Below are 15,447 nucleotides of genomic sequence, written 5' to 3' on the forward strand. Positions count from 1 at the left end.
AGGGCAAATGAGAGTTGGGGTGAGAGAGTATCATTAAATTTTAGGGAGAATAAAAAGATGTTCTGGAAGGAGGTAAATAAAGTGCATAAGACAAGGGAGCAAATGGGAACTTCAGTGAAGGGCGCAAATGGTGAGGTGATAACAAGTAGTGGTGATGTGAGAAGGAGATGGAGTGAGTATTTTGAAGGTTTGTTGAATGTGTTTGATGATAGAGTGGCAGATATAGGGTGTTTTGGTCGAGGTGGTGTGCAAAGTGAGAGGGTTAGGGAAAATGATTTGGTAGAGAAGAGGTAGTAAAAGCTTTGAGGAAGATGAAAGCCGGCAAGGCAGCAGGTTTGGATGGTATTGCAGTGGAATTTATTAAAAAAGGGGGTGACTGTATTGTTGACTGGTTGGTAAGGTTATTTAATGTATGTATGACTCATGGTGAGGTGCCTGAGGATTGGCGGAATGCGTGCATAGTGCCATTGTACAAAGGCAAAGGGGATAAGAGTGAGTGCTCAAATTACAGAGGTATAAGTTTGTTGAGTATTCCTGGTAAATTATATGGGAGGGTATTGATTGAGAGGGTGAAGGCATGTACAGAGCATCAGATTGGGGAAGAGCAGTGTGGTTTCAGAAGTGGTAGAGGATGTGTGGATCAGGTGTTTGCTTTGAAGAATGTATGTGAGAAATACTTAGAAAAGCAAATGGATTTGTATGTAGCATTTATGGATCTGGAGAAGGCATATGATAGAGTTGATAGAGATGCTCTGTGGAAGGTATTAAGAATATATGGTGTGGGAGGCAAGTTGTTAGAAGCAGTGAAAAGTTTTTATCAAGGATGTAAGGCATGTGTACGTGTAGGAAGAGAGGAAAGTGATTGGTTCTCAGTGAATGTAGGTTTGCGGCAGGGGTGTGTGATGTCTCCATGGTTGTTTAATTTGTTTATGGATGGGGTTGTTAGGGAGGTGAATGCAAGAGTTTTGGAAAGATGGGCAAGTATGAAGTCTGTTGGGGATGAGAGAGCTTGGGAAGTGAGTCAGTTGTTGTTCGCTGATGATACAGCGCTGGTGGCTGATTCATGTGAGAAACTGCAGAAGCTGGTGACTGAGTTTGGTAAAGTGTGTGAAAGAAGAAAGTTAAGAGTAAATGTGAATAAGAGCAAGGTTATTAGGTACAGTAGGGTTGAGGGTCAAGTCAATTGGGAGGTGAGTTTGAATGGAGAAATGATGAGGAAAGTTTTGACCAAGAAAAATATATTGTCGGGGGTGGGGGGAACGGGGAGAAGGGGGGAGACCAATTGGAGGGAAAGATGGAGTGAAAAAGATTTTGTGTGATCGGGGCCTGAACATGCAGGAGGGTGAAAGGAGGGCAAGGAATAGAGTGAATTGGAGCGATGTGGTATACCGGGGTTGACGTGCTGTCAGTGGATTGAATCAAGGCATGTGAAGCGTCTGGGGTGAACCATGGAAAGCTGTGTAGGTATGTATATTTGCGTGTGTGGACGTATGTATATACATGTGTATGGGGTGGGTTGGGCCATTTCTTTCGTCTGTTTCCTTGCGCTACCTCGCAAACGCGGGAGACAGTGACAAAGCAAAAAAAAAAAAATGTATGGCTGTTAAGTTAATGATCTTAGATTATTTCACATTAAACTGAGCCTTCCTAATTATGTTCATGCACACATTTCAAAATATTGGTCATTGCAACACTTTTTTCAAATATAATTTTTCATATGTAATTTCATGGAAATATTTTCCACTTATATTGTGTACATTGTTCCACTCCAAAGACTATTTTAGTAATCATTGATTTATTTATATTTGTGGTCTTTGTTCCAGCTGAAATCACTTGGCAGTATTGGTAAGGCCTCTGTTGCAAAACCAACACCAGTACCCGAGAGATTCAGCTCCTCTTTCACAGATCTCTTTGAATCCTTGGTGCCAGTTGCGGTTCAGCAAGCTTTGGTATCTTATGATACTCGCAAGCAGGAAATAGTAACGGGAGAAATAGGCAAACTTCGGGAGAGCACTCAGCTGCTAAATTCAATCCTGGCATCACTCAACTTGCCTGCTGCCATTGAAGATGTTGGTGGAGAGAAGGTTCCTCAATCAGTGCATGACAAGTCATCCTCTGTAGTTGAGGCTGGAGGGTTAGAGGTATGTTTTGTTCTTCTTTTTCTTTTATGTAAGATTATATTTCAATTTATTCTTGACGTGATTTTTTTTCTATGATTCATTTTTGGTTTGTTATAGAAAACTACAGGTTGATGTACATACTTGTATGTAAACACTGGCAAGCCTCGTGTTGTGTGGACAACATGTTAGATATACTTACAGGACACTTTATAGAATTTATCTCACTCCCATATACCAAATTATTTGAGTAGCATTTAAAAACATGGTAAAAGAAAGTTGGACAAATTATTCATAATGTATAATAGACTAAAGCTAGATTACAGTTCTCAAGTTTGGTAACTACATTTACAGAAGCACAAAGATTTGATTAAGAGGGTCCAGAGGGTAACAGATATAGTACCAGAATCAAGATAAGTGAGCTACATAGAGAGGCTGAGACTGCTGATATACCTACCATAGAAGAGAAAAGAGTGACTTGCTCTAAACCTTTAAGTTTCTAAATCAGTTTTATTTTTAGTTCTTTTTGAGATGCAGTGGTGAGCAAGCAGACAGCATAACACGCTAACTAATAAGTACAAGGGGAGGATATCGAGAAGTATTTTTTATGTTGCCTGCTTAGCATAACATATAATTATATAGTCATAAGGTAGTGGATAACTGGAATAAACTGAGTGATGAAATTGTGAAGGCTGTTAGAGGGCTGGCACATTTTAAAAGACAGGTTTTTCACTTCCTCCAAAATTCATAGATGTGTCCCCTTGTCTCTTCTTTTTCCTTTTCATAATCCTCTCTACATTTTAGCTAAGGCCTGGCCTTGATATGGACATGATATGGAGCCTCAAGCCAAAAAAAAAAAAAAAAAGTTAATGTTAGAGAAAGTTTAAAGTGACAGAACTCCATGAAAGTATACTTCCTCCTTATGTTGTACAAATTGATTATTACTTAAACTCACATATCAGACTAAGCTTACCAATAGAGGCCATACCTTTACAGAAGTTTCAAAGCTAAAAGAAATGCTGGAGTTAGAATAAGTGGATGCATGGGTCTTTTAGACACTGAGTTTAGCATATTTCATTTTCTTGTAGAGCTTGATGATGTTGAAAAGGCTGTGAAGAATTTTGGGCACAGGGTTGAAATATTGGTTGTGGATGAATATTACTTGTTATGAGAAAAGATTATATGGAGAGCATGGATAATGGATATATAGAAGCTCTTTAAACATGGCTGCATTGTATGTTTATCATTTTTGCCAGCCCATTAGCACCTCAGCAATCTGTTGCCTTCACTGCCAGGATACTTAACCTGGCCAGGAATAAATGGCAAAATACGTTATCTTATGAGAAGTACATTCAGCATAATCTGATGTATTTTCAACAGAAATGTGTGACCTACGTCTCTTTGTTTTCACTGGGTTTTAGTACTTGCTTTCAATGATTCATAAGGATATCTTCCAGTTGGGAACAGTCATTGGAAATAGACAGATGAATGAATATCTTTGGAGGCATCCAGCCAGGAGGTCTTTAGGCAGGCAGAGAAATTAAGAAATGAGTTGGTATTAATTTGGGAGTCACTGGTTAAAGGCAAAGAGTTGATGGAGTAGAAAAAGGCAACATTTTGTTGTATGAAATACGGGACAAGGAAGAGGCGTTGAACTACAGACCACTCACTAATGAGTTTGGTCTGCAATGTACTGGAAAAGATAATCGGAAAGTAAAGGGATAACACCCTTTAGAGGAGAAATTACCTTAATGAGATACTGCAGGGTTGTAGAGAATGAAGGTCATGTTTAAAAAAAATTGAAAATATACCTCATTATGAGACCAAAGAGAGCTGGCTGGATTGTTTTTATTTTGACTGCCAGAAAGCATTGAACACCAAACTGTGCAGAAGGATGATTAAGGAGATGAATAGCCAGTCAGGAATAAGGTAGAGAATAGAAGATAGAATGCATGTCAGAGAAGCCTTCTCAAAATAGGTACTGATCACTGTCGGAGTGGTGCATGGTTCTGTTCATGATTTATGTGAATGACTCGTCAGAAGGTATGGACTCTTACCTGAATATGTTTGCAAGTGATGCAAAGGTCATGAGGGAAGTGATAGGTGTGGAGGACTGCACCAGGATACACGGGGACCTTGACAGACTCCAAAGTTGGTATGATACATGGCTGTACGTTTGAAAGACAGACTACAGAAGGCCCGTTGATCCATGTTAAGGCTATCTATTTTGGACTTGAAGTTCAACCTTAGTAAATGTTACTTGATGGGGATGGATCACAATGTGAAAGTGACTTTGATATTAATATCTTGTAGGAAATAAGCTGCAGGAATCTGTGTTTGAGAAAGATTTGGGTACTGATATCATATGTAACCTTTCACCAACTTCTGACCATAGGAAAATAGTTGAGGAAAACAACTATTTTAAAGCAAATATTAGAATTACATTTAAATTCATGTATAAGGAAATTTTAGCATCTGTTCACAATTTTCTTCAGGCCAAAACTAGAATATGCTTCTCAAGTTCAGTCACTGCACTTGAAGAAGATCAAAGAGCTAATAGAGCAGGTCCAGAGGAAATTAACAAGGATGTTGCCTGCATTAAGATATGTGAGTTACAAAAAAAGGATAGAGGCCTTGAATTTGCCCACATTGGAAAAGAGGAGAGTGAGGGATGACCTGATCACAACCTTTAAGTTTCTAAGACAGATTGATGACATATATAGTAAACAATTCATCAGTTGAGTGGGAGATGTATAAAAGAAAGAGACAGGAGGTCAAGAGAAAGGTGCAAGAGGTGAAAAAAAGGGCAAATGAGAGTTGGGGTGAGAGAGTATCATTAAATTTTAGGGAGAATAAAAAGATGTTCTGGAAGGAGGTAAATAAAGTGCATAAGACAAGGGAGCAAATGGGAACTTCAGTGAAGGGCACAAATGGTGAGGTGATAACAAGTAGTGGTGATGTGAGAAGGAGATGGAGTGAGTATTTTGAAGGTTTGTTGAATGTGTTTGATGATAGAGTGGCAGATATAGGGTGTTTTGGTCGAGGTGGTGTGCAAAGTGAGAGGGTTAGGGAAAATGATTTGGTAGAGAAGAGGTAGTAAAAGCTTTGAGGAAGATGAAAGCTGGCAAGGCAGCAGGTTTGGATGGTATTGCAGTGGAATTTATTAAAAAAGGGGGTGACTGTATTGTTGACTGGTTGGTAAGGTTATTTAATGTATGTATGACTCATGGTGAGGTGCCTGAGGATTGGCGGAATGCGTGCATAGTGCCATTGTACAAAGGCAAAGGGGATAAGAGTGAGTGCTCAAATTACAGAGGTATAAGTTTGTTGAGTATTCCTGGTAAATTATATGGGAGGGTATTGATTGAGAGGGTGAAGGCATGTACAGAGCATCAGATTGGGGAAGAGCAGTGTGGTTTCAGAAGTGGTAGAGGATGTGTGGATCAGGTGTTTGCTTTGAAGAATGTATGTGAGAAATACTTAGAAAAGCAAATGGATTTGTATGTAGCATTTATGGATCTGGAGAAGGCATATGATAGAGTTGATAGAGATGCTCTGTGGAAGGTATTAAGAATATATGGTGTGGGAGGCAAGTTGTTAGAAGCAGTGAAAAGTTTTTATCAAGGATGTAAGGCATGTGTACGTGTAGGAAGAGAGGAAAGTGATTGGTTCTCAGTGAATGTAGGTTTGCGGCAGGGGTGTGTGATGTCTCCATGGTTGTTTAATTTGTTTATGGATGGGGTTGTTAGGGAGGTGAATGCAAGAGTTTTGGAAAGATGGGCAAGTATGAAGTCTGTTGGGGATGAGAGAGCTTGGGAAGTGAGTCAGTTGTTCGCTGATGATACAGCGCTGGTGGCTGATTCATGTGAGAAACTGCAGAAGCTGGTGACTGAGTTTGGTAAAGTGTGTGAAAGAAGAAAGTTAAGAGTAAATGTGAATAAGAGCAAGGTTATTAGGTACAGTAGGGTTGAGGGTCAAGTCAATTGGGAGGTGAGTTTGAATGGAGAAAAACTGGAGGAAGTGAAGTGTTTTAGATATCTGGGAGTGGATCTGGCAGCGGATGGAACCATGGAAGCGGAAGTGGATCATAGGGTGGGGGAGGGGGCGAAAATTCTGGGAGCCTTGAAGAATGTGTGGAAGTCGAGAACATTATCTCGGAAAGCAAAAATGGGTATGTTTGAAGGAATAGTGGTTCCAACAATGTTGTATGGTTGCGAGGCGTGGGCTATGGATAGAGTGGTGCGCAGGAGGATGGATGTGCTGGAAATGAGATGTTTGAGGACAATGTGTGGTGTGAGGTGGTTTGATCGAATAAGTAACGTAAGGGTAAGAGAGATGTGTGGAAATAAAAAGAGCATGGTTGAGAGAGCAGAAGAGGGTGTTTTGAAATGGTTTGGGCACATGGAGAGAATGAGTGAGGAAAGATTGACCAAGAGGATATATGTGTCGGAGGTGGAGGGAACGAGGAGAAGAGGGAGACCAAATTGGAGGTGGAAAGATGGAGTGAAAAAGATTTTGTGTGATCGGGGCCTGAACATGCAGGAGGGTGAAAGGAGGGCAAGGAATAGAGTGAATTGGAGCGATGTGGTATACCGGGGTTGACGTGCTGTCAGTGGATTGAATCAGGGCATGTGAAGCGTCTGGGGTAAACCATGGAAAGCTGTGTAGGTATGTATATTTGCGTGTGTGGACGTATGTATATACATGTGTATGGGGGGGGGTTGGGCCATTTCTTTCGTCTGTTTCCTTGCGCTACCTCGCAAATGCGGGAGACAGCGACAAAGCAAAAAAAAAAAAAAAAAAAAAAATCATCAGGAGATATAGGAATGGAACAGCCAGAAGACATAACATGAAATTAAGCAAGAAGCTTTTAAAGAAAATATCAAGAACTTCTTTCGTATGTTTGATAAATGATTAAAATAGAATGAACATAAATGTGGTTGATGCAGACAGCATGCAGAATTGTTAAAAGTTGTGTGTAAAGTGAGAATCTTTGAAAGATGGAGCCCCATGAGTGTAAAACGCCCTCTCCATACAGAACAGATGGGTAATTACACACACAAGGGCTTTGAAGGATCAAAAACTATTTCTTACCATAACTTGACTTCTTTTGATGTCCAGTTATATTTTATACTCTTCCTTCTCTTTCATTTTCAAAATACATACCTAATTACTTTGATGAAGGGGCTCATGTCACAGACCATAGTGAATCAGTAATTGATGGGGTGGTTGGCTGCTTAGTGCTCTCATAACATCATATGCATGGTTTGGTTGCTGTATTGTTGTTTTCCTTATGGATGAGCATCTGCTAAGCTCATGAATATTGTTGAGTATGAAGAGGGTGAATTCCCAGGGTTATATCCAAATTTTAGGGTGAAATGATGTTTTCATCCAACACTGGGTGGTTGCCCTCAGATGCTCATAAAGCTCTGCATTTGGGAAGGAAATGAGTTTTCTTCCTTCAAAACCTACATTACCCTATGGTGATAACCCCTTTCTTAACATGAATTACTTCTTTTCCAGGCATTGGACAAAATGATCACTGAGCTACCAGAACTACTTACCCGTAACAGAGAACTCCTTGAAGAATGTGAAAGACAGTTGAATGAAGAGAGAGAATCAGACAACCAGTTGCGCACCCAGTTCAAGGAACGGTGGACACGAACACCATCTGACAAGCTCACAAGTACATTCCAAACTAATGCACAGAAATACAGGTACAGTATTGCCTTCTTATTTTCCTCTATACAGTTTTAGGAAAAATGGTGCCTGCAGAAAATTTTGCACTAAAAGAGAAATGAAACAATGAATGAATGAAACATGAATTGGATTGATTTTTAGGCAGTATACCATTTACTGAATTGTATCATCCCTGAAACAAGTTATGTGTTCCCTTGAGTAAAATGAAGCCATTGTGTGTAAGAACATTTTGTTCCTGGTTGTATTTTTCAAAAAAATTATTTTTGTGGTTATTGCTTCAATTTTTATGGAGTTGATATTTTGAAACTTGGACCATTTAAGTACAGTCTAAAGTCAGTGTTGTGTACCATAATTGAAGTTTAAGGTTAACGCCAAAGTTAGATATGTGGCTATTTTATGAACTTCGCTTGTCTTGCCCATAACTGTCTTTCTTGTAGAATTAGCTATGTGAAACGTGGACAAGCATTCTGGGTTGTAACATCAGTCTTTATTGTAATAGCTTTGTGAAGGTGTAGATGGCAGGCATGGGCTACTCAGTGAGGTGAATAGGAATACTGACCAGCTTGTGGAGTTGTGTGCTGAAAATGTGATTGGGAATACCTGCTTCAAGACGAGGGACATACATAAGTATATGTAAGTGAGTAAGAAAGATGGTAAGAGGGCATAATTGGATTACACACTAATTGATAGGCATGCAAAAGAGAGACTTGGAGCTGAATGTGTTGAGAAGGACAGCTGGCAGGATGCTTGATCAATACTCAGTGAGGCATGGGTGTAGATTTGTAGGAGTTTTCAGAAAAGAGGAAATTATATTAGTGAGAAGTGGGTGGTGAAAGTGAGTGAACTTGGAAAAGAGACTTGTGTGAGGAAATACCAGGAGATTTTGGGAACAGAATCGTAAGAGGTATGAATGAATGAGGGAAGGTGAGTGGTTGAAGAATAGGAGAGATTTAGGGAAGCAATACAGGCGTGTGCAACAAGAGAAATGCATGGCTCGTGGAAGGTGGGCAGGTGAGAAAAGGTAGTGAGTGGTGGGATGATGAAATAAAGTGGCTAGTGAAAGAGAAATGATTGGGAAGGAGTGCAAATGATTGGGAGAATTACAAAAGAAAGTAGCAGGAGATCAGTAGGAAGGTGCATTGGTTGAAAAAGTTGACAAATGAGAGTTGGAGTGAACTATTAATTGTAGATTTCAGGGAGAACAAGATGTTTTGGAAGGAGTGAATAGTGTTGAGAAAAACTAAAGAACAAATGGGAACATTGGTGAAAGACCAGAGGGACAAGTGGGATAAACGTGTATTCGAGCTACAGATGTATGGGAGAGTGGTGATTAATAGGGTGGTTTTAGGAGTGGTAAAGGACAAGTGGATCTGGTGTTTGGTTTAAGAATGTGTGTGAGAAGTACTTAGAGAAAGAGAAGGATTTGTAAGTGGCATTTATTGATTGTGATGTTCCCATGGCTGTTTAATTTATGTATGGATGAGATAGTGAGGGAGGTAAATGCAAAGGTCTTGGAGCAAGGGAGGTAAGGAGGCAAGAGTGCAGTCTGGAGCTGGTGAGTAGGCTTGGGAAGTGAGTCAATTTTTGTTTGTATGTGACACAGCACTGTTGGCAGATTCGAGTTAGAAACTTCAGAAGTTGGTGACACTGAGTAAAAGCTGTGCACAGGATATGTTGAACTGGAACAAAGTATATAGGAGTTGATGTGTTGTCATTGTATTAAACCAGGGCATGTGAAGTGTCCAAGGGAAACCATGGAAAGGTTCTTGGAGTCTGGTTGTGGATGGGGGTTTTGGAGAATAGCACATGACAGCTAGAGAATGGATATGATCAAATATGGCCTTTCTACGTTTGCTCTTTCTTAGTGCTACTACACCATTGTGGGAATCTGGAGACAAGTATGATTACATAGGCAAGGTAGTTGGTTAATGGGCAGTGCTTGGAGTAAATGAGAATGGAAGTTATCTTGTGGATGTGTGTGCTTAGAGGGGTCTGTTCTTTGCCAACATGTTTTTTCAGCTCAAGATGATCCACAGATACATGTGGATGAGAAATGATGGAAGAGAAGGAAAAAGAATTTGATTCATAGTGGATGAATGGGTATGAAGAGTGGAAGGAAAAGAATACAAATGCAGGGGCTGATAGCAAGAGGGGAAGTAAAAAGGATGATAATGAGGTTGAAGAAGGAACAGAGAAGGGGGCCAGATGAGGATATTCCCTCAAAGGCCCAGTCCTCTGTTCTTAACGCTACCTCGCTAACGCAGGGAAATGGCGAATAGTATGAAAGAAAGAAAAGAAAATGAGGTTGAAGGTAGGAAAGGTGCTTGAAGTGGATGGAATTATCGCTGAAATGTTGAAATATGGAGGAGAAAGAATGATAGAGTGGATTTTGATTTAGCACGAAAGTGGAAGGTTGTGCTTAAGGATAAGGTGAGAGCTAATATTGTTCCTTTATTCAATAGAAAAAGTGCTAAGAATGTATGTAGCAGTTATAGGGGAATGAATCTGTTAAGTATACCAGGAAAAGTGTCTGCATGTGTGTGCTTAGAGGGGTCTGTTCTTTGCCAACATGTTTTTTCAGCTCAAGATGATCCACAGATACATGTGGATGAGAAATGATGGAAGAGAAGGAAAAAGAATTTGATTCATAGTGGATGAATGGGTATGAAGAATGGAAGGAAAAGAATACAAATGCAGGGGCTGATAGCAAGAGGGGAAGTAAAAAGGATGATAATGAGGTTGAAGAAGGAACAGAGAAGGGGGCCAGATGAGGATATTCCCTCAAAGGCCCAGTCCTCTGTTCTTAACGCTACCTCGCTAACGCGGGAAATGGCGAATAGTATGAAAGAAAGAAAAGAAAATGAGGTTGAAGGTAGGAAAGGTGCTTGAAGTGGATGGAATTATCGCTGAAATGTTGAAATATGGAGGAGAAAGAATGATAGAGTGGATTTTGATTTAGCACGAAAGTGGAAGGTTGTGCTTAAGGATAAGGTGAGAGCTAATATTGTTCCTTTATTCAATAGAAAAAGTGCTAAGAATGTATGTAGCAGTTATAGGGGAATGAATCTGTTAAGTATACCAGGAAAAGTGTCTGCATGGTGTTGTGAATTAGGGAGGGCTTGTCTGGTGTGAAGCAGGGTGATTGTTTTAGAATAAGCTAGACAGCAGAAGAGGGTTTGTTGAAATGTTTTGGACATAAGAAGAGAATGAGTGAGGAAAGGTTGATAAAGAGGATGTATGAGTCAGAGTGGAAGGAACAAGGAGTGAGGAAAGGTTGATAAAGAGGATATGTGAGTCAGAGTGGAAGGAACAAGGAGAAGTGGGAAACCAAATTAGAGGTGGAAGAATGGGGTGAAAAAGGTTTTGAGTGATTGGGGCCTGAACATACAAGAGGGTGAAAGGCATGTAAGGAATAGAATGAATTGGAACGAAGTGGTATACCGGGGTCTACGTGTTGTCAGTGGACTGAACCAGGGCATGTAAAGTGTGTGGGGTAAACCATGGAAAGGTATGAGAGGCCTAGATGTGGATAGGGAGCTGTGATTTCGGTGCATTACACATGATAACTAGAGACTGAGTGTGAATGATTGTGGCCTTTTTGTCTGTTTTTCTGGCACTTCCTCGCTGAAGTTGGGGTAGTGGCACTGTTTCATGTGTGGCGGGGTGGCGACAGGAATGGATGAAGGCAAACAAGTATGAATATGTACATGTGTATATATGTATATGTTTGTGTATTTTTATGTATCTGTTCGTTTATGGGCATTTATGTATATGTGTATATGAGTGGTGTGGGCTATTCTTCGTCTTTTTCCTGGCGCTACCTCACTGTTACGAGAAACAGCGATTAACTTTGATAATGATAATGATTGTCTTCTATATCGTTCAGAAAAGTGATAGAGACAGCTGTGTCTGCTGATAGTACCATTCGTGAAAAGTATGAAGCTCACAAAGAGGGCATGGAGTTATTATCATCTGGTCCAGAAAATTTGGCTTCATCCTTACCTTCTGCTGGAGCAAACACCAATAGCAGTAACCCAGCCGTTCAAAAGTTAAAACAGCTCATGGAAGATGTTGAAACTCTCAAAGTAAGTTTTTATATTCTCATCTTTTGATTTGGTTTGTTTATGAAGCTTGTATTGATGCCATTTTCATGCTAATTTGATTTATATTTCAGCAAACATACCATCTCCACTTGTCATAAGTAACACTTGACAACACTTAACTCACGCAGCTCATTCTTCTTTACTATAGATTTTCTTGTGGTAAGCATTATGCGGTAGCCCTGTCTTCTGGCAGAATGGTAGGAGCAGCAGATAGAAGTAGAAGGTAGGAGATTTATACGGGAGCATTAGGTAGTAGGTAAGAGTATTAGATAGAAGAAGTAGTCATTAGGAACATTAGGTAGAAGCCTCTGCAAACTCTGCACTAGACTTGCCCTCTGCCATTGGCCTGTTAAGGGTGAAGCACTAAAGGTTAATAGGTAGTACTAAAGTTCACTTGTTATGGAGACTGTTGCAGTGGCTACCCCTTTTAGGGAGTTCCATTTGGAACAGGCATAGATATAGATAGATAGATGATGAAGAGAGTGTGGTTGAGAGAGCTGAAGAAGAGAATGTGCTGAAATGATTTGGATGTGTGGTGAGAATGAGTGAGAAGATATCAACAGAGAGGATATGCATGTCAGAAGTGATGGGAATAAGGAATGTAGGTAGACCAAATTGGATATGGAAGGATGGAGTGAAAAGACAGTGATAGGGGCCTGATCACCAGTATGGCTTCCATAAGGGGAGATCCATTGGTAATATTTTTCCAATCTTTTTGATGTCTGATCATCCCTGAAAGACTTTGGGGTGTCATGTGTAGTTGCCCTTGACATATCCAAAGCTTTTGACAGGGTGTGGCATCGGGGTCTCATCTCTGAGCTCTCCTCTTTTAGCTTCCCTCCTTCATTTTGCCCCTTTCTCTCTGGCTGATCTATTTCTGCGGTTGTTGAAGGATCAGCCTCTTCTCCTTTCTCCATCAGCATTGGTGTCCCTCAAGGTTCTGTCTTGTCCACTACACTTTTTCTCCTTTTGACTATTTCCTCTCTTCTACAAATAACCAAATGCAGTGGTATGCGGACAGCTCAACACTACATTCATCCACATCCTTCAATTCTGCTCCTTCTTTTCTCACTCGATCAGCATCTTGTCTTGACAAAGCCTTCTCAGTAAACTCAGACTTGGACAAAATATCTCAGGGGGGTAGATGAAATTTAGTTTTGTTCAATGCTTCCAAGACCCAGTTTCTACTCATCTCCCTGTCAAAAACTCCTCACAACTCTCATCTCTCCTTTAATGGCTCTGTAATTCCACCTCGTGACTCAGTAAACATACTTGGTATTACTGTAACATCCACTGTTTCTTAGAAATCACACATTATGGAAATAGCTAAATCTACTTCCTTCCAACCCTAGCTTTCAGCCCTAGCTTCCAGCCCCAGCCTCCCTCTCCAATGGTCTACATACTTACACTTTTCTCTAAAACCCTTGCATTCACCTATTTCCCACCTAATCCATAAACAAATTAAACAGCCATGGTAACATCATCATGACCCACTCTCATAACTGGAACTAGTCACCTTCCACTTTTTCCCCTTAAAAGCAGGAAAGGTGATTAAGTACAATGCTTTCATGAAGGTTGGATAGGTTGTTGCCACCTAGTGTTTAGGTTAAGCCAAGGCTTGCTTGCTTAATGATTGGTGGCTTCCTTTTTGAATCCTGGGTCTTGTTTGACATGATTTGTATTCATTGTAACGTTCTTCACAATATATTGTTGGTTTAGTAATTACATGGATCATAGGAGGGGAAACATTGCTTTTTGTGTTTTTCTCCATCAGCATAGAAATATTAACTAATGTGTTTAAATTGTAGCTTATGGTGTAATTCTTGATTTTTTTTCTTTAGGCAGAAAGAGATGCTATTGAGTGTGAGCTAAAGAGTGCCACAGTGGATATGAAGGATGTCTTCTTAAATGCACTTTCCCAAGATGGAACAATTAGTGAGCCTGGCATTTCTACTGAGAGTTTGGGACGTGTGTTTGGACCCCTACAGAAACAGGTAGATACAGAAAGTTTTGTTTATTCCACTAATTCTGTGTTTTTAGGTAGTGCAGGTAGATATCCATATAAGAAGCTTATAAAATCTTAATGCCCACACTTTTAAGAATCCCACTTAAATGGTTTAAAGGGTTCCAGACTGAATTTGAAGTGGCATTGCTCCATGCATTTTTCAGTTGTTTCTGTTATTTTTGTGGCTTTTGCCTTTATAATGACATTCAGGAAGCATCAGAGTGATAGTGGTGCAAAGAGACCTGACTCAACTGGTTTACCTTAGTCTTCATTACATATGTTAAAAGTTGAGACAAGGTATTTACGGTGAGTGCAATAGATTAATGTGTTAAGATGTTTTATACGATATATATTTGCTTACATTACATACAGATGATATTTAAAAACATCTCCCTGCTGCATCACATCACCTTGTCATTCAACAGTTTACGTCCTACCATATATATATCCTTTACGCATACCATAAAGTATTCCATATACCTCTGTCATGTGCTTTCTCCAGTCTTAAAAGCTGCATATGACTTCTTACTTTTCACTAGATTCTTTTCTACAGTCATGCTTATCACAAAAATCTTGGCCACGCATCCCCTACCTTTCCTTAAACCCTTTTGCCCCTCGCTTATTCTGCATCCAGTCACTTGCATCACTATGTCAGTCAACAATCTTGCATACACCTTTCCCATGATTAATACATACATCCTTAGCACCTTTTCTCAGAATAAAGGAACAATGATAGCTTTCACCCAAGCTTCAGACTCAACCTTCTGCTTCCATGCTAAATTTCATATCAAATGCTCCCACTCTATCACACTTTCTCTTCCATACTTCAACATTTCAGCCATAATCCCATCGGCACTAGGAGACTTTCCTACCTTCACTCTCCCTTCTTGCTGTAGGCCCCTACACATGTATCCTTTTCCTTCCATCCTCCATACCCATGCATGCAACAACTGCTGCCTAACCTTGTCACTTATTCGTCATTTCTACACATTTCTGTTACCTTCTTCCTTTCATTTTTTCATTTAATTCATCAACTCCCTTACTTCTCACATTCACATTCCACCCTTACATCCACCTCTTTCCAATTTCACCTTCCAGTGCAGTTTCTTATTTTCCTTGATCTTTTCATTCAACTTCCAAAATCTTCATCTACACTTTCTTTGCTTCCCACTATCAGCCCCTTAACATTCCACTGACACATCTTATGTTCTTTCCTGCTTTGATGAACTTCCATTGGTACATTCCCTTCAAGCAGTCTACCAAATGCCTTTTTCTTCTCATCCCTAGCATTTTTAATCTCATCTGTCCACTGTATATTCCACTTTACATCTCACAATATTGTATCCTGCTACTAATTCTACAATCTTTAAGAGTCTTCTCTAAAGATTTTAAGCACATCATTCACGCATGACTGCATCCCTACATTTACTACACTTTCATCTAAACTTTGTCGGTCTTCTTACATACTCATAGCATTCATTCGGATTTATCATCTCCCTTGCCCACACTTTTTATACATTTT

General features: G+C 40.0%; 1 protein-coding gene across 1 annotated transcript in view; it reads left to right on the forward strand.

Annotated features, from left to right (window-relative positions):
- ALiX (programmed cell death 6-interacting protein-like protein AliX) overlaps nt 1-15,447 on the forward strand; it is a 41,217-nt gene that overhangs the window by 22,758 nt on the left and 3,012 nt on the right. Inside the window, exons 8-10 of the mRNA XM_071661583.1 lie at nt 7,641-7,834; nt 11,704-11,902; nt 13,762-13,914. Coding sequence (XP_071517684.1) covers nt 7,641-7,834; nt 11,704-11,902; nt 13,762-13,914 — 546 coding nt within the window. The remainder of the gene's footprint in view (nt 1-7,640; nt 7,835-11,703; nt 11,903-13,761; nt 13,915-15,447) is intronic.

Source organism: Panulirus ornatus, chromosome 1 (assembly GCF_036320965.1).
Source record: "Panulirus ornatus isolate Po-2019 chromosome 1, ASM3632096v1, whole genome shotgun sequence".
NCBI classification, from domain to species: domain Eukaryota; kingdom Metazoa; phylum Arthropoda; class Malacostraca; order Decapoda; family Palinuridae; genus Panulirus; species Panulirus ornatus.